The following is a 25,657-nucleotide window of genomic DNA, read 5'->3' as shown; positions in this document are numbered from 1 at the left end:
CAGCAGCCGGCTCCCGGGAAGCCCTGCGCGCAGCTTTACCCTGCAATCGCCTTAAGGGGACAAATTTAGTTTAACGGCAATCCGCGCTTAATCTGCCGGAGCCCCGGGCGCCTTCGGGGAGCCCGGGCGGTAGCGCTCGGCTCTGGCTCGGCAGCCAGAAAACTTCTGGCAGCTTCTCGGCTCGCGCCCCTCCTCTTACATTTTTTTGGGGGGCCCCGCCGCGGGGCTGGCCGGGCTGGCCCTGCACCTGTGCCCTGCGGCTCGGAGGCAGCTTCCCAGAGAAACGCTGGTGCCCGTCTGCTCTTCTGCTGTTCCTAGTGAGCTAAACAAAGTCACCCGGGCTCTGCTTTCCTCCGGCAGCCTTATTGAAGCTGGATCATCGAACGGACTGTCTGCAGTTCGTTGGGGAGCTGCTCAAACCCCTGGTAACATTCAGTTTTCAGTAGTCTGCGTCCTAATTCAGCGAATGCTGAGGAAGGTCTCGCCCCAGTCTCTTTCCAAAACAGCTCTTCTGTGCCCCCAGTCTGGCTGCGGCCCCGCACTCCTTGGGGAGCGAGGCCTCGGATGCAGCCCTCCACCAATTTCCATTTGGAAAAGGATGTCTGTCTCCCGTTGTGACCCAGCAGAGCCTGCTCACCCTCTGGTAGCCTGGCCTCAGTCATTCATGCAAACAAAATAGTGATCCCTCATGTAAGCACCTGGTTGGTGGGTGGTTTTGATGAGGATCTTAAATACCAGTCTTCTGCCAATAGTTTAAAAAAAACCCACAAAAAAACAAACAAAACAAACAAACCTAAGAGATTACCATCAGCTTCACTTTTCCCTTTCTTCTTCTTCCTGTGTGAACAGAAAGGTGTTTCGAGGGAGTACAGAGACATAGAAAGGTTGAGAGAGAGGAAATCTGGGGTGTAGATTGAAGTTGCTCTGAATGACAAAAGTTCACGATCTCATCATAAATGAATGATGGCGTGTGCTGGGCATACTTTTCAGTTTTCCTGTTGAGCAAAAGTTTAGTGATGGTTTTATGATATGCTACTGAAAAGATGATTCTTATCTACAAATTATAAAGTGCAAGAGATTATGTTCAGATATGAAATGTAAATGCAAATTCAGATTACCTTGTGTTTTAAAATAAAATGAGGGCTGAGACTGTCGCTGTCTCCAAATCTCTGGGCTGCATATGAGACTAGTAGCGTTGTGTCAAAATGAAGTCTTGAATAATTTTAAGTAGCTCCGGACTTTTTATTGTAGGGTAGTCCAGTGCTGTGTCTCCCCCTTCCCCTTAAAGACTGTTGCAGTGCTTCTTGTTAAGATAATTCCAATATGCTTGTAATACCTTTTCCAAGATAACTGAATCATGATCTCAGATTTTAGCTGCATTTTAACATACTATTCTTTTCTGGTAACCTGCACTGAAAAGCAAAGAAAAAATAAAAACAAATCCTGCCAAAGCATGTCAAAATTAAATAGGCAAAGATACATTCACTCTGAGTGTAAGGATATCTATTAAATGACATAAGCACAAAGCAGAGAAGGGATAACAGAAAGGTAAAAATAGCTGTGTACTTATTTTTAATCTGTATCTAATTTTGGTGGAATTATGTAAAACCTGCTTGAGAACAGGTGACTCATTTAGAGTTGGTGAAAAATGACAAAGTCGTGGTAGGGATTATCTGAAATTAATGCCAGACTTTGATCATTACTTTTCTAGTTTGCATTCTCTGTGATGCATCACATCTTGCTAGTTGTTTTAACTTATCACTTTCAGCTGATACTGTCAGTCAGAATGAGGGAAGTATTTTGAAAATTTCAGTTAAGTGATTTGGGAAAAAAAAGCACGGCTAATCTGTGTTTCAATGGAATAATAAAATTGCAGAAAAATTTCTTATATGTATCCACTGAAGATTTCACATGGTTATTTTAAAATGTATAATGATTCATAGTGGTGATAAAAGAAATGCATTTCATCAGTATAAATTTTCCTCTCAAAAGCCACTCCAGTACTGTATTTTTTAGTAAACATACCTACACATGCAAGCAAATGGTCCATATGTTTGCTATTCTTTGAAGTGACTCTGTTTACAATGGTAAATATTTACTAATTCCAGTGAAAGGAGTTAGCTATTGTAAAAGTAACTTCAGGAGATTTAGGCTAGGGGTTGAAATTAACTTGTGTGGTAGTAACAGAAATCAATTCTTACAACTGTTCATTCTTCAAATTAATATTCTTTTTGGAAGAAGCTTTTAAAAATAAGCCAGAGTAGTGATAAAGTAATCAGTAATATTGGTGATTATACTCTTAATAAGAATTTAAAATTCTGTGTTAAAGGTTGATTGTTGACTTGCCTGTTCCTCTGCCATAAACTTCCAAACAGTCGAAGACCAGAGCTTCAGATTGTCTTGGTTCCCAGTATTGCTTTTCTTTTTTTTTTTTTTTTTTCTTCCAGTTAACATTCAATAGTAGTGAAGAAAAAGCGTTCATTATTTTCTGTGAGTTAAACTTAACATTATGAGTTGGTCTTTGAGATAATTTGTTTGGCTGTATAGGTAGGTATAGACTGATACTGACACAACCAGTTCTTGAAGTGTTTATAGGAGAATTCTAGCTACAGGCATCTATGTGGATCCATCTGGGATCTGTCTGTCTTGTTAAAGTAATCTCAATGCTCCATGCTTTCTTTTAAGTTTGGAAGATCAACTGGCATGAAAGACTATCAACATTGTAGGGCTGAAGAGTTTCTTCACTGAGGAGTGGGGGAGAGCAGGAGGGATGTTCCCTTCTTAGAGCTTTACTGACTTTGCAAGAGAATACATTGCTGCTTTCCCCTGTTCAGATTTATATTATGTGAAGCAGCCACTACTTAGTACACTCTACTGAGAATACTAAGCAAAACCAAGTTTATCGCCATCTGAGTCCCTGTTTCAACATCCTTCCGAGTAGAGTAAGAGAGAAGCATTGCAGCCTGCCTTGAAGGCAAGTACATTTACACTGTTAGACAAGCAAGGAGGGAATGAATTTCAGAATCCCAACACTCTTAACAGATACCTTGTTAATCTCAGTTGAATTTTGTTGTTATTAAGTCTGGAATAGGAATGGATATGTGTTCGTGGATATACTACTACCAGAGTAGTACTCTGCATGCAGTCACGCACCATGCATGCAGAGAGAGAAAGAGAGGGAGGGATTCATTAGAGCATTCATGTTTCTGGTGATCTTAACAAATGCAGTTTGTTAAGAGTTTTCTAGTACTCTGAAATAGATTCTGTTACCTGAAAGTGAGAGGTAGGCTTGAACAAAGTCAAGGTAAAAACATCATTAATATGGAGTTAATACTGTCGCATCTCATGTCTCTCAATTTCAAGTTTTGCAAAACTTAAATTTCTGAAAAATCATGCATTGAAGTGTTCAGGTACGTATTTGCATGCCTTTACTTCTGATGTATTGGAGCTGGAAACAGCCAGTGGGAATTACCTGATGCTGAGTGCAAGCACCTCAGTATCAAATAGTAGCTCTGAGACCTGTGAAGGAGATTATCTCTATATTCTTCCCACAGAGAGCCTGGATGTGCCAGAGTTGCCTCTTGTAAGCTGTGTTTGAATCCATAGGGGTGCAGAAACATGATGTGGGCTTAGATGTCTCTTCCCAGCTCTTTTTTGGGGCTGCATGGAAGCTTGCAGCTCTTGGAAACATACCTCACTCCTGTTGCTTGTCACCCTCTGCCTTCTCTCTTCTGACCCACATTCTATGAAGTGATGGTGAGGTGGTTCAGTTACCTAGAATCTCCTCCCCCAGATTACACTAGGAGAGGTTGTGTGAGAGAAGATGGACCTCCTTTGAAGGAACAGAGCCTTCATGAGCTCACTCTGCATACTAATTGGACCCACGTTTGCCTCCTACCCCCAAAAACACTTATTTCCCTCCTTTTCTATTTCTTGTTTCCCTGTTTGTGTGTCACTTGTTCCTCTGTTACTTGTTACAGAACCTTGTCTTTTGTCTGGGCCCTTCACCTTTGTTGTGTATTTATCCTGCCGTTATTCTCGTACTGTGCTCTGCCCGTCAGGCTGCTCTCCTGGTGAGCGCCCACCTATAGAATTCACTTTATTCAAAAGTTAAAAAGCAAAGTCTCTTCAGAATTGTTTACTTACTAATGAAAAATGAACCTTAATTATTTGAGGGAAATAAACACCAGTGTCTTCATGAGACTCATCAGATCTTGAGGCAATTAAAGGAGAAGGTAGAACACTTGGTTGGCCTTCACCATTGCAGCAGAACTGGCCATCTGCTGTGTCTTCAGATGGTGCAGAGGTTGGAGGCTTATGTGGTGCTTGTTGCAGACAACTGCGGTATCAGTTTATTATATTTATGGTAGTCATTGTATGAGCTTAGTGTTGTGTTCTGTGTTTGTACTGCTGTGATATACATATGCTGTCAAGTTAAGTTTTATTGGTCTGTTTTGTAATGCTCTGTCCACAGAAGCTAGCGAGACCATGACAGCTATATTGCCAGTGGCCAGTAATTAAAAAACAGTTGTTTACCTTTCTGTTCCAGGCCATTGATGAGCCTCCCTATCTCACAGTGGGCACTGATGTGAGTGCAAAGTATAGAGGAGCCTTCTGTGAAGCCAAGATCAAGACAGCAAAAAGACTTGTCAAAGTCAAGACACGTGGTTTTCCTGCAAACACTGTGATATACATATGCTGTCAAGTTAAGTTTTATTGGTCTGTTTTGTAATGCTATGCTCTGTCCACAGAAGCTGACCATGACAGCTATATTGCCAGTGGCCAGTAATTAAAAAACAGTTGTTTGCCTTTCTGTTCCAGGCCATTGATGAGCTCCCTATCTAAGACAGCAAAAAGACTTGTCAAAGTCAAGGTACGTGGTTTTCCTGCAAAAACTTTTTTTTTTGGGGGGGGGGGGAGTCATCAATGTTCAAAATAGCACAACATGAAACTTCTTTGTAGTCTCAAGACAGCTAAGAGGCTGTCCTTTCCTTGGAGGCTGGCAGTGCAGTCTTTGAAATAACAGTAAGCTTATTTTTGTTGGGAAGGGTTCCCCCCACCCCCACGCAATTAAATACGTTGTTTCTTTCAGTGCTTTGTCACCTGCTTGCATCCAGTATTTGTGGCCTTCAGTGCCATAGGCTGACCTTAAAGTAATCGATCAAAATATGACAAATGTAGGCTTATGTATGGGAGAATGTTACCAGAAAACAGCTAAAACTCCTCAAAGTAGGTTTAATATGGTTTCTTTTACTTCAGGAGCACAGGTCACTGCCATTTAGCAGTGGCAACTAGATAATGCTTCAGGAATAAGATGAAACCCTGCTGTCTTCCAACAAAGACTTGGCGTATTGAGTCCTACAGAATAGCAAGCAGGGGATCTCACCTAATCTTTATGATGACTAGCTAATGACTGAATGAATCAATATGAGCCACATGCAGTACAAATGAAAATTGTGGAGAGGGAATACAGGAGATACTTTAAATTTCCAAGGGATGTTAAAATGTATCATTTCTAGAAATAAAGAGAACAGTGTTTGGACTTGTTTTTATTATATAGTAAGGCTACACTGCAAAATGGCCTTATAATTCTGTTTGGATAGTGTTGCCCTGAAAGCTTCTAATCTGGGAGCAGGTACTATTTTTCTGCTCTGCCTTTTAACCTCATACAGAAATATAACAGAGCAAGGATCAAAAGCACTTAACGAAAAATAGATTAGATTGTTGCTCTGCAACACAGTTATAGTGGCAGAATATTTTTCTTGTATCTACTGTAAATATAAGTGAAAATGTGTGAATTGTGAGTGGTGATAACCTGTTAGAGAAGAGCCTCCATTATAAACTGTCATGCATTGCTTGAATCTGCCCTCGTGGTATGGCCCATTTTTGCCTATAGTATGTATGAGGGAAAGAGCAGGCCATCTCCAAAAGCCCTGGTGGGACAGACTATTGTCACTTATTTGATAATAATGTTAACTATAATGAGAAGATGCTAGTCTTAAATCTGACATCTGTAAAAAGCCTTTAGAGCAAATTACTGGTCTTTTTTTTCATTTCATTAGTCATAACTCTTAACAGCATCAGCTGGTCTGTGCTTTACAGCACCATTGAGTTTAAGTGACTAAGTATTAGTATTTAAGCTGTTAAGTATCAGTATTTAAGTACAGGAATTGTGTTGTGCGTAGATCAGTGAAATCTTAACTCCTTTTAGCTCTTTAGTGGGCTTTCAGCCCACCTTGTTAGATGGCCACTTGCACTTAAGGTTGTTTTTCATTGATAAATATTTTCTTCTGGGTTTATTACTTGCAGTTTGGTCACTGCAATGTTTTGCAGAAAGATCTTGAAATGAAATGGAATAGAATTTTTACTGTAAGTTGTTTGTGGAGGCTGCGCCTAAAGCCCTGTGGATTGAAGTTTGTGTGTGTGTGTGTCTTCGCTGTTACTGTATAGCTTAGGGCAGTTAAGCCCCAGTACTGTTATTGCTTTGTAGAGTAATGTGATTTGTGGTTGAGGGTTTTTTTGTGTGTGAGTGCAGCAACAGTATCTGTTTACATTGTCTTTCCTCCACCAGGAATGTATATTCCCTAAACTTAACAGTGACCCCTTGATTTTCTCTAAAAATCTTTTCAGCTGTTTCTGGCACATGCAGACTTTCCCCAGTATTAGCTCGAACCAAGGTTCTTATTATCAGGTGTACTTTGTCTGGAATTTTGGTAGTTTTTCTGCTGCATTTATTTTCCACTTGTTTAACAGTTTTTTCTGGCCCAAATATATTTTATGCCTTAGTCTCCTAGAACTACTAAGGGAAAAGGAAAGTCAGTTAAATGAAAGCTTCAAACTAAAATTGATGTTATGAAGTTAAGTTTTATAACTAGATGCTCTGTTGAGAAAGGAGAATGGCAACAAAATTTTTTCAATATGGAGTATGTCATCTTCAGGCAAGTAAAATACATTTAATTGCATCTCCTTTTATCTGCTTTCTTCTTCTGTCAAATTCTGCTTCCTAGAATATTTTGAGGGGTACCTTCATAATAACTTTTCCATCGCCAGTATAACTTAATAACTTTATTCAAATTAACGCAAGTGCTATGTATTTATCATTTCAGTATCAATAAGTGCTGTATTTCACAGTTCAGCAGTCTTTGGCAGGTTCTGTACATGGTACAGAATTTTACATTAACAGTGTAACTGCATTACACACTTTGTCATGGAAAGCAGTAGAACTTCAGATTTGCCTGGACTTGTGAAAAGTGTTGAAGGCAGTACAACTTTGACTAAAGGGCAAGACTTTTGGTGTTAGAAGAGTGGTAGTCCACTCCATCTTCATAGGATCTGTTACAGCTTTTCTTAGAGAGCTGTTTAAGCCAATTTATTTTGATGGTGTCTCCTAAAACAATTAGCACCATCATCCACACCCACTTCTATTTGAGCACCCTCCACAGAGGTTTCGGGAGAAACTGTTTTCTGTGTAGGTCTCAATTAAAGAGAAACTAGTGAAGCATCTGCTGTGTAGAGCCTACCAGGACTGTCTTTTCAGGATGGTGAAGAAAAGGGACATTCCAACTGAATCTAAACAGGTTGATGATGTGCTGAATGTCTTAATCTTTTGCCTGAGACAGAAAGGATCCACACTGACAAATACTATGGGAATTAAAACCCACACTAACAAATAGTGACATCACTTTTCTCAGCTTCCAGAAAGGCCAGTGGTGTCACAATGAGTTTGGAGTTTGAATATTTCTGTTAATAACCAGTATTTTTTTGAGTATGTATGAGTGTCTCGAGAAGCAAAAACTGTTGGTACCAAAAATCTTCTCCCCAAAAAGAGTCAAAGCCCCAAGGCATCTTTAAAAAGAAAAACTATTCTGGAATACACAATAGCAATTTGCTTTGTTTACCTTTCATCATAGTATGTTGTGGCTGGCTCATGGTTTTGGATAGAGTTCCTTTTTGCTGTAAAATACACTTAAGATAATTACATAAAGTAAATAAAAACAGATTTCTCTAAATCGGAATTGATATACTGGATATTTCATATGAGCCAATAGTGACCACAGGTTTCAGATTACTTTGCATCTGAACTGAACTTTTGATTTCTAGATAAATCCCCCACAAGAGAGAAATAAATACCTGTATCTGTCAGGCTGAAGTTCAGAAAGGTAGTCTTTGCTCAACTAATTCCTAGCCTGAATCCTTTGTCTGGCTTTCAGATCACAAAGTATGATTTTGTCTGTCTGGTGGACAGAAAGTATTTGCCATCAGTAGGTGGGATGACGCAGCTCTAAAAAGAACATACTTTCACAGCAATATGTATTGCTGTGGTTCTAACAGAAGATGGACAAGATGACTATTTCATGAAGTAGCACCTGGAAAGCAGTAAAGCATTTTAGTGCATTTGTTTTCTAATCAGCCAGTCAAGGTAGGCTCTCCTTAGTCTTGATTGTAGGTGTTGTTCTCAGCTGTTTGCTCCTTTGAAGGTTTACAAAACTCCTTAAACTCTACTCCTGAGGAGACTAAGTAGGAGAATTGGTCTTAGAGAATGCTGTAGTTCTGAAGGAAATTTTGCTATTGCTGTGTGCTACGGAGAAACTCTCAACAATAGTGAGAACAACCTTGGGTACACTCGTGAACCAAGTCCTCAGATTTAATGTAGGATTGCTGTAGTTAAGAGTTACTATTACACAGCTGAATCTCATGTTACATTCTTACTTATTGTGAATACTAAATAAAACATCATATACTTACACCAAGCGAGTGTGTTCTGCTGAACATTAGAAGATCATTTGTGTGTGTGTTAATAAAATGTACATATGTACACAAAATGTAATGCCAGAATTTTCTCAGTTTCCCTGAATTTTAAAACCAGAGTGGACTTAAAACTTCAGGTGTAATTGGTAGGAGGATCCTAGGACTTTCAGTGTGACCAAGTTAATTTTGAGTGAAATAAATGTGAATATCTGTAGCATCTGATACAGTTAACTTAATCATAAGTTTGAATTTCCAGATTGTTTTTTTTTCTGAGGACAGCATGTGTAGGATTAAAGACACAACCAATGACATGGGAAAATACCTTGGAAATATGTACAGGATTTACTTCAGTTTTGAAAGACTGAAAAGTTAGCTGCCTGTACATTTACTTCTAGTTAACTAGCAGCGTGTAGGCTAGGCTGACATTAACTGAAAGGCTATTTGAGTTGTTAATTTTGTTTAGTTGACAGCAGTGTCCTGTACTTTTTTGTGTGAGTCTTTCAACCGTGAGTGAGGGAAATGCACTTTAATCAGCAAAAGCAAAAAAACCCATGATATGGGGTTAGATATAGGTGCTAAAACTGTTTGATTTCAGAGCATTGACATATAAATGTTTCTTAAAAATTATTTATGCTCAGAACGCTTGAAATTTTCTCCTTTCTTGGTGTGGTACTAGAGCAGTACAATTGAAATCAAGAGAACTGCAGAGATCGTTTTGAGCTATTAAACATTGTTGGTAAACTGTTGTTTGTCACTTCTGTTAGAGGTAATGGTTCTAGTCTGAAAGATAAAAAATATTTTAGAAGTTTTGATGACTAAGAAATTGTCTCCTCATATTTCTAAAATATATGAATGAAACACAGTTTTCAGCAAGTGGAATGATTATGGTGACTGTAAGATGAGAGTAAGAGAAGGGCTATTGACATCTGCATGTGCTTATGCTGCTCAATTGTATCAAGTGATTGTCAGTTGAATTATATTTTTTTAGGTAACTTTTAGACATGATTCTTCAACAGTGGAAGTGCAGGATGACCACATAAAGGGTCCCTTAAAGGTAATAAATTTGTCTTATATTTTGCTAACACTTTGAAAAGCATTCTTTTCCCGTATTTGACATAAATGTGTATATGCAGTATGGGGTAAAAATGGAACGTTCAATTTATTACACAGGCTAGATAGGATCACGAAGAGTAAAAGGTAATGCCGCAAAGCTAGAGTTAGTATACTCTTCATGTTACGTTTTTCCTTTGTAGTTAAAGGGCATAAATCAGCATACAGGCTGATGCAAGCCTCTTTGTTCTTTTTGGCCTTAAAGCTAGGAAGTTTGGCTGGCTCTGATTTTTAGTCACTGTTGCTTTGGAAAACTCAGCTGGAGGATTTGATGGGCAAGCTCTTATACAAGAGAATGACATCACTCAAATTGGTTCTTGTTCCCCACCTGCTGGCAGGAAATAATCAGCTCAGTTAGTTGGCTTATTTTAGAGGAATGAAAGAAAGAAGTTTTGAGGGATACAAATACATTCAAATGAAACTGGAAAAGTATGGTATATTTAACATAGAAATAGGATAGAAATTAACTCTCTCTGCTAAATACAGAAGTGTTAACTTCATTGCCTGTTTTAGAAGCTCTCCAGTGCTAAGTGGCTTTTGTATTTTAGGTAGGAACTGTCGTGGAAGTGAAGAATCCGGATGGAACATACCAGGAAGCAGTTATCAACAAATTAACAGATGCAAGTTGGTACACTGTAGGTAAGAGAAATAGATATGTATTTGAATAAAACTCATGACTTAAAAATAAGCCTGTGACCTGGACATGTCTTAAGCATGGTGAGAAAGAGATTCTGGGGTTTTTTTTTTGAGATACTTAGGTATTCAAAATTTGTATTAAAAAAACAAAACCCAAAAAACCTAAACTTCTTATTTTGGATTTTTATAAGAAACTGTATCCATCACAATGTGAAATTGGGACCCCAAATAAAGACTTAGTGAATTGCTCCGTAATTGGTAACTGCTTCTTAGATACTTTTGTTAAATATTCTGAAGCAAAGTATGCTGTCATACTTCCTTAAAAAAGGAAAAGAAGTGCTTTTAAAACACAAGTTGCAATACTTACTTTTCCCTACTCTCAGACTTAGCCCTGATAACAGCTGCTATAAAAAGACATAGCTTGTTTTTTAAAAAAGTCTTTTCCTTGTTCGTTTTCCCTATTTTCTAATGTGACATTTCAGACTTTAGATGATGTATCCACAGGCCCACAAGCAAATATAGCTTTTTTTTTTTCCCCCTTTAAATATTTTTTTAAAGGCTTTATATACATGGTTTTACTCTTTGATGCTATGTACCAGTAGATCAATCTGCCTTGGGGAAAACTGGTCACCTGTGGAATGATAACATGTATTCCATCTGTGTACTGGTAGTCTTAAAGGTACTACAGGAAATGTACTGATTCTTAAGAAACTACATATCCCTCTCCTTGGCAGATAACTGGGACATGGGAAGGTGAAGACCAGGTTTTGAAAGAACCTTAGCCAGACTTAGTTGTTTTGAGATATTATGGGTTGTTACTGATGAAGTGATGTTGAACAACTAGGGAAAGACTAACTTTCCCTAGTCATAGTGCTTTTAGAAAGGAATAGAGCTGTAAGTTTAGATAAGACCTTCCAGATAAGTGTTGCAGAAAATATATCTGTTTTCTTGTTGGAGAAGTAGAATGTATGAGTAAAGGAGAGACCAGGTTAGGATGGGGCGAAACATGAGGTATAAAGACAAGAATTAACATTATAGATAGTGTTTTGGTAATTAATATAGAAGTGGATGAGATATGAGAGCTTTTAAGAACAAAATGGTATAGCTGGTGTTAGAACTATGTTGTATGTATATGTTTATGCTTCTGAGAAAGCGTGAAGGTTAGCAGTTCGGCAAGAAGAACAAGATAGGAGTTCATGCAGATTAAATTTTGAAGGTAGGTGTCATGGAGCTGCAGTCTGTAAATCAGAATAGATGTCTGTCAAAAATCCTGAACTTGAGAAATGAGAAGAGGAGATGTAAGAGTTGAGACTGAAAACCGTATTTTGTAGGTAAAAGTAGACAAAAGTATGTTGACCTTGCAGAATCAGTAAAAGTAGCACAGCTGCTGGCTGTGTAATACACTTTGAGAGAGAAGTGACTCTAGCAGTGGATGATTAGAATAATCTTTGTCAGGAGGATGAGTGGAATGAGACTGAAATTACGTTTACAGACAGTGATGACTTTGCAGATCTGAGTGAAAGTCCTACTTCAAGGGATAGTTGCCATTTAGCAGATTTCAGAATTAGCACACATCTTAACCAGCAGAGTTATCTAATGATATCCTAGCACTTGTTGAAAAGTATCTAATTACTTGCATTGTTAATGATTTTATGAATAAGATCACTATGATTTGGTCAAAAACTTTTTGAAGGGACAGATAGATCTGAAGTAGTACCTTTCCAGAAGTTGTTACTTAGGACCATTTATGCCACTGCAGTAGTAGCATTTAGAATTTAGAGGAATAACCATTTTGGGGCTGCTTGAGGACTTTTTTAACACTAAAGTATGGGCAAGGTTGCTTTCAGAGCATCCCTGTCTGTCTTATATTCATAAGATGTTGTCTGAATGGAAATTGTACATCAGTTTGTTTATATGTCTTTTTTGGTGCTACTACTTCCCTACCAAAGGAAGATAGGAACTAAATTAAATTTAAAAAACCCCAACCGGTATAGCCTTTTAAAATTAGTATAGCACAGTTATATAAGTACATGAAGTGTTCTTAGTTTATTTGCCTGTCCCATAAAAATTCCTCAAAAAGCTCAAGGTATTCCAATCCTCGTAACTAGATCCTGTTTCATCATTCATATAATGTGTCTTTAGAAAGTTTAAGTGATATTAACATTTAACTGTTTACTGTGAGGGGGGGGGAAAAATCATAGGATGTTTGCTTTACTAAAAATGCAGAATTGTGCAGCTTCAAAAGTAGTCTTATTCCCTTCTGCACGTTTTTTTGTCATTATGTTACTTTTTCTCAGAATTCAAAGTGATTTTATTTGCATTAAGTTGCCTTTAAGTTGCCTCTTTTTTCTTTTCCTTGCAGTTTCAGAATAGGTGTTTTAAATGCATTACACTCCTGTATGTCTGCTCAGTAGATTGCTTTGAGGATACTCCATTAGATTACAGCCATATGTGCTGTGCTGGCCACACAAGTCTTTCAGGGAGGTGAAGCTTTTCCTTTAATGCATTCATGTTATAGAACAAGATTAAGAATCCCTCTGGCAGGGAAGAGGCCACAAGCAGATTACCACATAGGATACATAACGTGGCTACCTACCTAGCTCTGAATAGGTTTACCTCTGTTGTAGTCAGCTTATCCCTTGAAGTGGATAAATTTGGTTTTTTAATGTCTTATTATGTAAGGAGACTGTTATGTTAATTAACACAAACTGAATTAGGAACCTGCTGCCTTTTACTTCACTTAACCAAGGGGGGCTTAATTATGTGTTGACCAGTTGAGATGCAGCTCCAAATCTATGTATTTTCTTGTGCAGTTCTTGCCCTTGATACTTTTCAACAAATTTTGAAGTGACGGATGTGCACTTATAACTGATATTTTATCACTAAACAGTACTTGACAATTACTGTAGTATAAAACAGAGACTGGGGCATGGTAGTCACAAGGGGAAGTTTGTTCATCAACAGTACTGAATTTTACATAGGGATGAAAAATTCTCAGAGCTAGGTAAAAGTTACTTTCATATCAAATAAATACTAGTCAAGAATTTTGATGTGCCTTGTTGCTTTTTGTATATTTTTATTTTCAACATGTACTAATAAAAATAAAGTATAGCACCCACTATTTGAAAGCCAGCCGTGGCTGAAAATTAATCTCTCTAATCTTGCTAGGCATCTTTTGCCAGTTGACAGCCATTCTCCTAACGCTGTTATTTTGACTCCTGTTTGTGAAAGTGTTTACATATTTTTAGCTTTCTACCATATGATTGAATTCTAATGAGACCGACAGAATCAGGCTCAGCAGTACTGTTGATGGACAGAAGAGAAGATTTGAATGAAGGCAAAAGAGATGTTAAGAAATTGCTGAAACTTTTTGACTTTTAGTATAATATTTTAATCTAATATTGGAGTTGTTTCCATGCCCCCAAAAGTCTTCAAGGTCACTGCAGTGTGGGGACAAGAATATAATTGTTATCACTGTTAGGGAGGGGAGAGGAGGTCAATTCTTGTCTCACTGAACAGTGCAAGCATAGCCTGAGAGTTAAAACTTGTCGCCAAGCTTTCATCCGTTAAGTATCTGTAGAAGACTTGACAAAAGCTTACTTACTGTATGACCAGTTCATCAGCTTCTAAAGATCCCACCTTGAATGTGTGCAGTGCATTGCAGGATTCAAAAGGATAAAGTATGTAGCTGAAGCCAACTGTATTATGAACTTGTTTCCAGTTGACCTAGTGATAGCAGAGGTGGTAAGAAAGTCTAGAAAGCAGGAGCTCCACAGTTCTCTCACTACAGCTGGTTTTGATGATTGTCTGCACTTTGATTGTCATCTTCCTTAGGCTGGTATCACTGTTGTTTTATAGTGTAGTTGAATGAGGTCAGAGGAGAAAGATGTTGAACTTTCATATAATGTTAAACTGTGACTTTTTTTCTCAAAATATCTATTTATGTTTCTCCATAGTAAGCATAGCTTCCATTTGAACATTGTAGGAGTTCCGGTTATGTAATAAAGTTCTGTAAAAATTGAAAATGCTTGAAGAATAGTTTTTCAATTCTAGCTTGCATTGATTTTTAATTTTGGGTCCTGATCCATAAATGGGTCCTGATCCATTTATCCTGATCCATAAATTGTCTGCTCAACTACTGGTTACTTAAGATTCCATTTAACATACGTAAGCATGGAGTAGCTATGGTGGGACAGCAGCTTATGTTGGTCAATCTGTGCAGATGCTTTACTGGATATGCAGCAGTATCCCAGTACAGCTTTGTTTTAAGGACTGGCTACAGGAATATATATCTCATTCTTTCTGATGCTTAAATCAATCACTCACTGATATCCTGATTTAACAAAAAATAATAATTTTTTTTTCTTGCCTAACTTCTGAGCTGGTGACAGTATTTGATGATGGTGATGAGAAGACTCTTAGACGCTCTTCCCTGTGTTTAAAAGGAGAAAGACATTTTGCTGAAAGCGAGGTAATGGAAGAATTTTTATACGACGACTTTTTATTTAGAAAAATTTCAAAGTGATATTTTTAGTACCTCAGTCTTCAGTATGTTATGTACATCCATGCTACTAAAAATGGGGATTATATAAAATACAGTCTACAGGGTCTGGCTTATTCTTTTTTTAAATCAAGAACAATTAAATTTCACCAATTTGTTTAAGTTAAGAAACAAAATCAGCATTTCATATTTTTCATTTTTATATTATTAATGGTTCATAGATTGTAGGTCACACAAAACCAGTGATCACACAACTACTTTGCTTTACATAAAAAACATTATCTGTAAGTATTCATTGGAAAAAATCAAAATATGGTACATGAACACATTAATGTACATCTTTGGACATAATTAAGTTCTGTTGGTTTTTAGGTAGATGATGAAGTCTAACTTGTAATAGCTGATAAACTTGGAAGATCAGTACTTTTCTTTTAAAAGGCAAATTACAAGTTGCTGTTACCTGTTAATTGGAGGACAGTTATCAGTATTTTGAAGCTGGTTCATGTCTTAAAGGTGATTTGCATATTAAAGTATCCAGATTATTTGTAGCAAATTTCAAATAGTTGAAATTTCAGAATGAGGATTATTTCTTCTTATTATGTAAGACAATCTGGACTGATGGGCAGATTTATGTAAACATGTTAGCTTATTGGAAAGCTACTGAAGATGCGGGATTTTTTGCTCTACATAAACATGCTTTATTATTGTAGTCAGCTGAGCTTGTTGCCTGCTTACTGCATTCTTGTGAAGGTTCAGATACCTTCTAGCATCCTAGGTCAGGATTAAATGCATGTAAAGAAGAGGGCCTAATTAGATACCTAAATCTGGATTCAGATACTAATGCCATAAATTTAAAGATTGTGTTGTTCATTCAATGAGCTCTTTCTTATTAATGATCAGCACTCCTGAAAATTAGGTTGCTTTTGTTCCATAAATACTATTTTAATGCGGTTTCAGTAGTATTACTTTATAGTAAGCAGGTTGAAAATTTTAGTCTATATATATTGGTTTGCGACCAGTTTGGCTGAATGAGAGTAATTTCAGATGATTTTGTCAGATTCAAAGAAACTTTACGTTCAAGTGACTCCTATTTTTTATTTTATCATCATTCTTATTGTCATAGCTTTTGATGTCTTGCCAGAAGTCACTGATATGCAATTCATTGTCAGCAGCCCTCAATGAAACATGTGTTGTGCATTTCTAATAATTACCTCATGATTGCATAGCTACTTAGCAGGGAAAATTGCATCTCCAGTTTCTTTTGTAATTAAACCAGTGCCACATGATTGTCTTGTTCTGATGTTGCTTTAGCTTCATCTCTGACTTCACAAGTGTGTGGGATCTTTTAGGATGTCCACCACACTCAGAAGTGATCATGCATTTACTTTAAGATTTAAAAAGCCAGTTTTATTGTCTGTATGTCCAGTTCTGTCTGACACAGAATACTTTTGAGATTCTTGTTGGTGTTTCATGTTTAAAAAAATCATACACGATTCAGGAGTGTAATTCAGAGGACCATGTTTACTTTGGAAGGCTTTATGCCTTCTTTCAAAGAACAAGAATAAGTGCCTATACAAAAAACTCTGTGTACCAGGAGCCTTCGAATCTGGAATGGTTATCATTTAAACAGATGACAGCGGTCTTAGGAAAAGAAGATACTGCATGTCCATGAAGTCCTTCTGTTGATGCTTTAGCATTCTCCCTGAGCAGAGAAAGTTCGTTCTTTCTCTCCCTCTCTTTTTGTTTTGATGCTAATAGAGCATCAATTAGCACCCTCTCAATTATCAATATAGCAACCTCTTTAAAATTGTTTTAGAATCTTTCTCTCCCATACCAAATTATGAATTACTAACAAAAATACAATTAACTTGTCATGTTTGCTGCTACTGAGTTATCTTGCAGTTTCATTTCATAGAGGACCTTTGTTTATTGATAAGTAGGTGATTGGGTGTTTAGTCTGATGATAGGACAGGCAAAAAATTCATCCTGTAGAGATGGACTATCCCAGGTCAGCAGAATACCTGATACTTGGTTCTCTGTGTTTGAATGGTCCAAAGGCAGGACTTTTGGGAAGAATTGTCTATGTGCGTTGGACGAAAGTTAATTGTTTGGAGGTAGGGAGAAGGTGTTGGAAAAAAACCCAAACCAAAACACATTACTTTTTAAAATTAAAGCAGTGACATCTCTACTGTACTTCTGTATTTCTTTTGTAATGAGAAAGTCTCTCTATTGACAAAAATTACTTTAACCAGATTATACAAAGTTTGGAGAATAACTTTTATGCCAGGCTTTTTTATGTGTGTATGTATATATATTTTTTCATTTCAACAGACATTAGATCAGCTTCCACTCACAAATCCTGAACACTTTGGGACTCCTGTTATAGGAAAGAAAACAAACAGAGGAAGGAGATCCAATCATATGTAAGTTTAACATCTTTATCTGTGCTCTGTATTCAATTCTGAAGCTTTCAGTGTGTGTGGAGTTTTATTAGTTGTATGTTCAGGCTTCTCTTACTCAAAAAGCAGGAAGCTATATGAAAAGTGTTGTTTAGCACTCAGACTGAAAGTCAGTTTATTGTTGCATGCAAGAATTACAACAAGTCTTCATGTAATCAGTGCTTAAAATAGTACCGGGTATAGGCAAAAAGTTTTTTCTTGGTTTTGTTATTTAAGTAAAAAAAGAAAGTGGCATACCAAGTGGAAATGTGCTGTTAAGCTATATTCAGAAGCCTCTCTGTAGTAGAATATTAGTATTATAAATGTGTTGGACTCAAACTAAAACCATTACAATGCAGTCTTTTTCCAGCTGATACGAAGTCTTTGTAGAAGGTATTAGATTCCACATGTAGACCTTTGGTTTCTCATTACAAGGTCTCTGAAGGGCTTTTGGAAATAGGTGAACAGTATTATGGTTTGCAGCAAAGCTTATTGACAGAAAAATAAAGTTCAAGAGTAGTGACTTGATTTCCTAGGTGCCAAAATTCTTGGTAGTTGTGATCTTGAAAAAACAGAGTTAAATACTCCACTGACTGTTTTTCTTTGTTGTTTGTGGTTGGGGGGTTTTTGGTGGGTTTTTTGTTTGTTTTTTGGTTTTTGTTTAAAAAGTTTTGAGGTGGTAGTGGCTGGGGTGGGAAGGGAGTTTTCATGCTTGGATTACCCTTTCATGCTCTGTCTTTCTGATAGCTTGAAATAAATATTGCCCTGCATATGTAGAGGTACTATAAATTTACTCAACTATTGATTTACTAATTTATGATGTATTGAAGGAAAAAGATGGAAAAAGCTGGCATATACCACAGAGAATGTGATTGCAGCATCCTTGGTGTCTGTGACTGGGTTGTTGACTTCTCTGTTTCACTAACTGTATGGGACATTATTATGGCAGAAACAACACTTATCTTTCTCTTACGGTTAATACTGACAGAACTGAGTAAAAAGACAAATTTGCACAGATATGGGTATAACTGAGCTGGGTTGTAGTCTCTCTAAAGTAGTCCTGGCTTTCTTTCTAGTCCTTGACTTCTTTCCCTTCCCACAAGAGATTCTCAAATCCCAGAGAGCAGCCTTGAAAGACTTTCATATTGTATTTTAAAAGAAGTCACTGCTTTAAAAAAGGATGTTGGGGGAAAACAACCCAATGCTTTATCAGCACTGCAAATGATGACATAAAATTAGGGTGGGGAAAATGAAACATGTCACCTTAGACTGTAAATCAGTTGTCTTCTGTTACACAAATGCTAACTGTGAGTCTTCTGTTAATATTGAACTTTATATTCAAAAGTATTTATGTGAAAAATGGAAGATAGCTTTTTGTCTGAGAATTAACCTTCAAAGTGACTAGTAAAAAAAAAGAGAGAGAGGAGTGCTGATTTTTTTTTTTAATCAGTTGCAGGTAATTTTAGTTGGAGTAGTTTTTTATTTAGACTCCCCATATGGTTAAAACCAGGTGCAACTTTGTACTAGAGCAGTCAAAACAATGAGCTAGAACCTTTTTTAATCAAAATGTATTTGCACCTTTCTTTGCCCATCTACTTACATTCCAACACTTCATTCAATGTGAAATTGAAACTGTCATTGAAGTGCTTCACTGCACATCTTTAAAGAACTGTTTCAGGATAAACAGACTTCTTTTTCCATAGCTGATGTTTCTTCAGAGATTTGTCCTCTCTCAAAATAGCTCTTTATTCTGTATGGCTGTTAAAGTAAAAGCACAGAGATTAAGAGGGAGAACAAAACAGTTTAGCTTAATGTTGGTCCAAAACTACAGCTGCAACAGTATTTTTGAACAGTGCTTCACTAGGGCAGAATTCTTGTTTTGAACATCCTGACTGCATTTCTATTCCTCCATGTGGATGCATGGTGGTGGTTTGTTTGATTTTTGCATGTATTACATGTAGATGTGCATTTCTGAGTTTGTAATGTTTGAGTTGTCATTATAATATCGTTATAAATACTTCTATTTATTTTTATCCTAAAACACTTAACAGGCAAGTGAAGTTACTATTATTTATGCCTCTTTGACAATTAGCTTTGGATGTCCTGTAATTATAATAGGCAAGTTTTGAATAGTTGAGTTTTAAGTCTTTTTCTGTTGTTTAGTCCTGAAGAAGAGTCTTCATCCTCTTCCAGCGATGAAGATGAAGATGATAGGAAACAAAGTGACGAGTTACTAGGAAAAGTTGTGTGTGTGGACTGCTTCAGTGTGGATAAAAAGAAAGCTCTGTGGTTTCCAGCCTTGGTAAGAGTTTCATCTTTATTTTAATTTTATAAAGTTTCATTCATTTTCTAGGCACCAAAGAAAGGTGGGGTTTTTCATTTTTGATGGCTTAATCTATATTTTTATAGAACTTAATGTTTCTTCAAATTGGACCTTATCGTAATAGTCAAAGGAAATACTATATATGTAAATATTTTTGTTTACAAAAAGTGATTGCTTACATGGCTTTAGTTTTTCCAAACAGCCAGAGCTTGTTGACCTAATTCCAGCTCAACAGTGTGTTTAGTACTACTGAACTAAAATTTCAGGGCTTTTTTTCTAGGCTATTGCTTGTCATTTTTCTGAACTACCAAGTTTTATCAAGGAAGAAAATATAAAGAAGTGCAAAGAGAGGGGAAGTTCAGTGATTACATAGATACTATTTTTCTAGGTTCAATGTAAACACGTTTGATAATAAAGTCAAATGTTTTTTCTTTGTTGCTATGGCAGGTAGTAGAGAATTGCCAATAAATTTCCTTTAAAATAACATTGTAGTCTTTTAGTACAAATATTTTCTATCTTCCTTTATTCTGGTTTAAAGACACTTTTTTACAAATGACCTTCTAATAAAATACCACTGTTAGTCTAAGGATTGCATATAGACTGATATATTTGAAAATTAATATATTTCCATATGTGGTACCTTCTAGTACCATGCTTTTTAATTTTTCTTTTATTATTAATTGTAAATATTTGAATAATTTCTCCTTAGCAATGAAAGCTTAAAATGTTTATCTAATTTCAGGAAGACTTGTGCTCTGCTTTTGAAAAGATGCCATACAGTAACATTTAACTCTTCTTAGTGTGTGCAATAGCTCTCAGTTGCAGCTTTCTACTTGTCACCTCCTGTGCCTTGTAATGCAGTCCAGAGGCTTTCCAGCAGGACTTCTTTTGGAAAAGTTGGTGGGATAGAATGAGTCATTGAAGTCTCTTTCACAAGAAGGGAGAGGGCAGAATATACAGCAAGGAGATACCATGTTAATGACAGATAGCTTTAGGAGAGGTTTTCAGTAATAGACAAGAAAATTGAGCTGTTTCTTTACTTGAAAGCTGTCATCAAGATTGATGCAATATCACCTACCTCACAGTTGTACTCGCAGAAGTGGTCAGTTAGAGTGGCTTGAGCTGTTTTATGTCACACTGTTGGTTTAGCCTTTCTGGTCATGCACACGACAGTTTCCATGGCAGCCTCTCTGGTAGGTATTAGGCTTGTATGTGACTAATGTAGTGCTACTCAGGATAGCTGTGGGTCAGACCTTAAAGATTAGCTGAATTGTTGCTTATTCTCCCAAGGTATACTAAAGATACACACTGTTATTTCTTTGGCTTTCATTTGGAGATTGGAATAGCTCATTCTTCATTGAAAGCTTCCTGCAATGAATGAGAAGCAGTAGGGGGATAAAGTTTGAGGGTGGAGCACGTTAACTCTGAAATAGCTTATCCTAGATTAACTGTTATTTCAGTAATCAGGTTTATAGCTCTGCAAATAAACATCATATTGCATGTAACCTGAAAGGTTGTGCCAAAGAACAGATTTATGCCCCAAATAGCTTTTTTTTTTTTTAAACCCACTCCCCTGTAGCTATGCCTCTTCATTCTTTTACCTTGTAAGCAGGTTACCTCTACTATATCAACAAAGTACTTTTATCTTATTACTGATAAATTTTGCTTTAGCTTTGTATTGTGCTAATTATAATTATGTGAATAATGAAATGAAAATTCAGGTTTAATATGCTGAAGAATACGTATTCCAGAATTACTTTGTTATTAATGATACTGTGTACAGACACACTTTGTGTGGAAGCACAGAGGACATTGTGCAAGTTTATTATGTGAAAAGAAGTTCAGGGATTAGTCTAAACCTTTACAGCAAATAACAGTTAAGATTAGTAGTGGAAACTGATTACTTTGGCTATCAGTCCTATAACCAGATATAGCCTGTCACTTATAAATGTAAAACTGTAGAGGTCTAAATTTGGTAAAAGCTATTCTGAGGACTCTGACTACATTGTTTTAATCCTGCATGCGTAGGTTTTTTTTTTTTTTTTGTTGCTTTTTGAGGGGGTGTGGGGGCGTTGAGAGCAATGGCTAATTGTAATTGTAAAAAGGCCTGGCAGTTGCTCCTTATGTCAAAGAGTGTGATTTAGTAAGCCTTATAGCATTGCTTAGTTTTAATGTGTACTTAAAGGCTTTTGGAAGGTGCAGTGAGGAAATCTGCTTGCAGCATTTTCAGGAAATTGAGTTTACATAGGATCATCTCTCTGATCCTCCTGTGATTCCAGTACAATTTGTTTTGCAAGGAAATCGAGAAAACTTGACTCGGGCAAAACTGAGGTGATGTTGCTTGATGTAAAGGCACTGGATGAGGTTGTGGTAAGCTGTTTTCCAACCTCTGAATGGATTTCTGACTGCTAAGATCTTGATGCTTCTAGAAAACCAATAGCTAAAGCCAGAAGGGCCTTTTTCCATCTTTAGAGAGCTAGGAGATTGCACCTGTCTGTTTCAAATGGGGAATGATAATCACTGTCTTTTACCTTGATATTAAAACACTGCTGCAAACTATATCTCCAACTGCATTTCAATTAGTAAGTTGTAGTTTTGTAAAGTAATTTCTTTGGAGACTGTAGAATGCACTGAATTTGGAGACTTGGGGTGTTAAGTTTTATTTTTCTTGAGAAGCATATTTAGCCTATGCTCTGTGATATGCAACTCTGTTTCCAAATCAGATGGAGCTTTTGACTTTACCTTCTAAAATGCTGTATGGCTGGTGACCTGTGTAAGGAGGGAAAAAAAGCTTTTCTCATGCAGTATCTTTGTGTGTTTGGTGGGAAAAGTAGGACTGAAAGCAGTTGGTGTAAGAGAGAAGAGGTATTTACCAGGGCTAAACTAGGGCTGCAGTCATTTGCTGCTCCTTGGGGTTTCATAGCAGCCAGAACATCCTTAACTTTCAAGGAACTACACACGTTTTGAGAGAAGAGAGATGAGTGATGGAGAGCATTGCTTTTCTGTTCTGTAACTCTGGAAATGAAATCTATATATATTTTATTAAATTCCTGAAGCTTTTTAATTAGCAACTTGTATACTGGTTTAACAGAACTTAAATAGCTTTTAAAATTGCAACAAATAATTAACATGTTGTCTCAGTGCTAGACTTGATTAGTCTACTTCTTGAATTAAAGAACCTATCATAATACTTGTACTTGAGGCACTCTTCTCTCCTAGGTAGGTAACTTATGAATCTTCCATTATAAAATTGCATTTCATAAATCCTGTATGCCTTTGTTTTTGAAACTGTGGGTGATTACATCCTTGCAATTTCTGGAAGTTTTTCAGAAGAGGTCTCTAACTCAGGTGGCAGCACTTGGTGGAAGTTCTGTCCTTTTAGGATGAGGAATAGAATAAGCTGTAGTGGCATGACAGGTACTTAACTTTTGTCAGAATGCTGTTCCTAGTTATGTCTCTGGCCACAGCCGTCACTTTCCTCCAGGAAGCGAGCACGAATTCAGTAATTTCAGAGGTCATCACTCCTGTGTTTTGAGGGATCTCAGTTTCGCTGAAGAGAAATGAGCCCAAAAGGTTTTTGAGAAGCATTGGTATATACTATTACTCTCTTGTTTCTCCTTTTTCTCTCTAAACTTTGCATTTGTAATATCTTTGCAGGTGGTTTGTCCAGATTGTAGTGATGATATTGCAGTGAAAAAAGACAATATTCTCGTTCGCTCTTTCAAGGACGGCAAATTGTGAGTAGGAATGTAGAGGCTGATAATTGAATAAAATCTATACCAGTCAAATGAAATGTAGTATGAGATGTGTTGGGTAAAATATTAATAACATCAGTAAGCTCAGTAAGTTTCTGCCAAGATTTTTCTAATGTTTAGAAAACTGTTAATGGCCTATATTTTGATGAAATTATTAATAACAACAAAGTTCAAGACTAATGGGATGCATAAGTCTATCTGTCTTAGTTTTAACCTCATTGTTACAATGGTGGCAAACAAAGCAGTATTTCGTGACTTTGAGAATGGCCTGAGACTCTTTCTGGCTCTGGATGGAATAGAGCATTGCTTTTCGGAGACGTGGCCATAAGCTTATCCAGCTACAGAGGGGGTGGGTGCATGCACGCATGTACACCACATGCACACACAGAAATTCTTTCTTTTTTTGAGGTAGTAAGGCATGTGTTTATCTCGGTCTAGACTACAACTGCATATTATCAATGTTCTTTGAGTAGCACTACAGCTCTTTTCAAAGTAGGAAAGAAAATAGAGAAACCTAGAAAACCAGACTGTGTGGTATTTGCAATAGAATAAGGAACTTTTTGTTCTTAAACTCATGTTGGTCAGGGAGGGGCGTTGATGGATGACAATAGAATTCTTTTTTCTACGTTTTAGTTCCAGCTATTCTGCTTGGTTCAATTTAACAGAATGCTTTTGCAGAAAGGATATTGAAATATTTAACAGTTTCATTGTGGTTTAATTGCTTACTAAGTCTAGGCTATTGCTTTACCATTTGATAGTTATTAAGGCATCAGTGCATGTCACTGGAGAAACATACATAAGCATGTGCGCACACAAGCACATACCCTCCACCCCCCAAAGCGGCAGTTCAGATTTGCTTCCTTGGATATAGCCACAGTAGAAATTAAGAAGTGCTTTGTTCTTTCAATTTGGAAGTGTTTCATTTCATACTGACAGTTTATACTAATACTCATTTATGTTTTAAGCAAGGTAGTTTTGTTGTTTGTGGGTGAGTAGTTAGTTGCTAAATTAACATGAGATTTTCATTAAGTAATACATGTTTGGGAGATTCCAGAAACTACCTGTTAGTGGAAAAAGAATGCTTTCTTTAATATGCAGTGAATGCATATGGATGGTCTAACTAAATTTATGTAGAAGTTTTGTTTTTAATCCACTAACTGACTAATACTGTACCAGACTAATACTATAGAATTGCTTCTTCTGTATGTTTAGTAAGTGTGTTACAGTCTTAGTGATATCTCTATATTACACTGTTAATTTAGCTTTAAAATATTTTCTAAAAAATTTTTTTTTACACTTTCTAAATTATCTAGTGTTTCTGTGCCAAGAAAAGATGTTCGGGAGATTAGTGAAACTTCACCAAAGCCTGACGCTTTGTTAAAACAAGGTAAAAATAACTTTCTATGAGAAAACACATGTGTATGTATTTACTTTGTTACGTAAATTGGACCAAATTTATGGTAGATTTGTTCGTGTCTTAAAAATGCTAAAATGCAGGGTCTTTTCCTATAGCATAATATATTGAAGGAGAATACTTCTGAAAATCCAGAGGAACTTAAAAAAAACCCCCAAAACAAAAAAAAACCCCACAAAACCAAAAAAACCCAAACAAACCCCCCCCACCCTACCATACTTGTTTTAAATGTAGACATGCCAAACAAAGGATATAATCATACAGCTCACCCTGGCTTTATAGGTTATTTAGTATTTGGCCTTTTATGTTAGACCTTCATAGAGTTATTCTCACCATAGGACCCCTAATAGTTATAAGTAAGTTGCTTTTATGCACTCTCAAGAAACATGAATTGTGCATTCATTTGAAAGTTTTAAGTTTGTGTGATCAAACTTAGAATTCGCTTGTGCTTATTTTTTCCTCCTTCTCCTCTCTGTTCAATATACATAAACCACAGTGTAAACCTGTTGGAATAGGGGTTCTCGCAATTAAATTTTCATATATGCCCTAATACATAAGATCCTTATTTGTGTCTATAGACACTAACATGGTAATAATCCTAATAATAGCTCTGAACAGTTTGATGTGCAGAGAATGCTAGGCCAGTTTGGCTGGGTAAGACATACAAGGATGGACAACATAGGGTTGTTGTTGAGGTTCGTTGAATTTGGGGGTGGAATTGTTAATTAGCAG

General features: G+C 36.8%; 1 protein-coding gene across 1 annotated transcript in view; it reads left to right on the top strand.

Annotated features, from left to right (window-relative positions):
- ARID4B (AT-rich interaction domain 4B) overlaps positions 1-25,657 on the top strand; it is a 93,869-nt gene that overhangs the window by 25,687 nt on the left and 42,525 nt on the right. Inside the window, exons 2-9 of the mRNA XM_019472716.1 lie at positions 4,550-4,660; positions 9,737-9,802; positions 10,407-10,497; positions 14,886-14,965; positions 17,327-17,418; positions 19,597-19,735; positions 23,414-23,493; positions 24,825-24,898. Of these exons, the coding sequence (XP_019328261.1) occupies positions 4,550-4,660; positions 9,737-9,802; positions 10,407-10,497; positions 14,886-14,965; positions 17,327-17,418; positions 19,597-19,735; positions 23,414-23,493; positions 24,825-24,898 (733 nt within the window). The remainder of the gene's footprint in view (positions 1-4,549; positions 4,661-9,736; positions 9,803-10,406; positions 10,498-14,885; positions 14,966-17,326; positions 17,419-19,596; positions 19,736-23,413; positions 23,494-24,824; positions 24,899-25,657) is intronic.

Source organism: Aptenodytes forsteri, unplaced genomic scaffold (assembly GCF_000699145.1).
Source record: "Aptenodytes forsteri isolate BGI_AS27 unplaced genomic scaffold, ASM69914v1 Scaffold132, whole genome shotgun sequence".
Lineage (NCBI taxonomy): Eukaryota > Metazoa > Chordata > Aves > Sphenisciformes > Spheniscidae > Aptenodytes > Aptenodytes forsteri.
The sequence above is the reverse complement of the archived record's forward strand: the minus strand, read 5'-3'. Positions and strand labels throughout refer to the sequence as shown.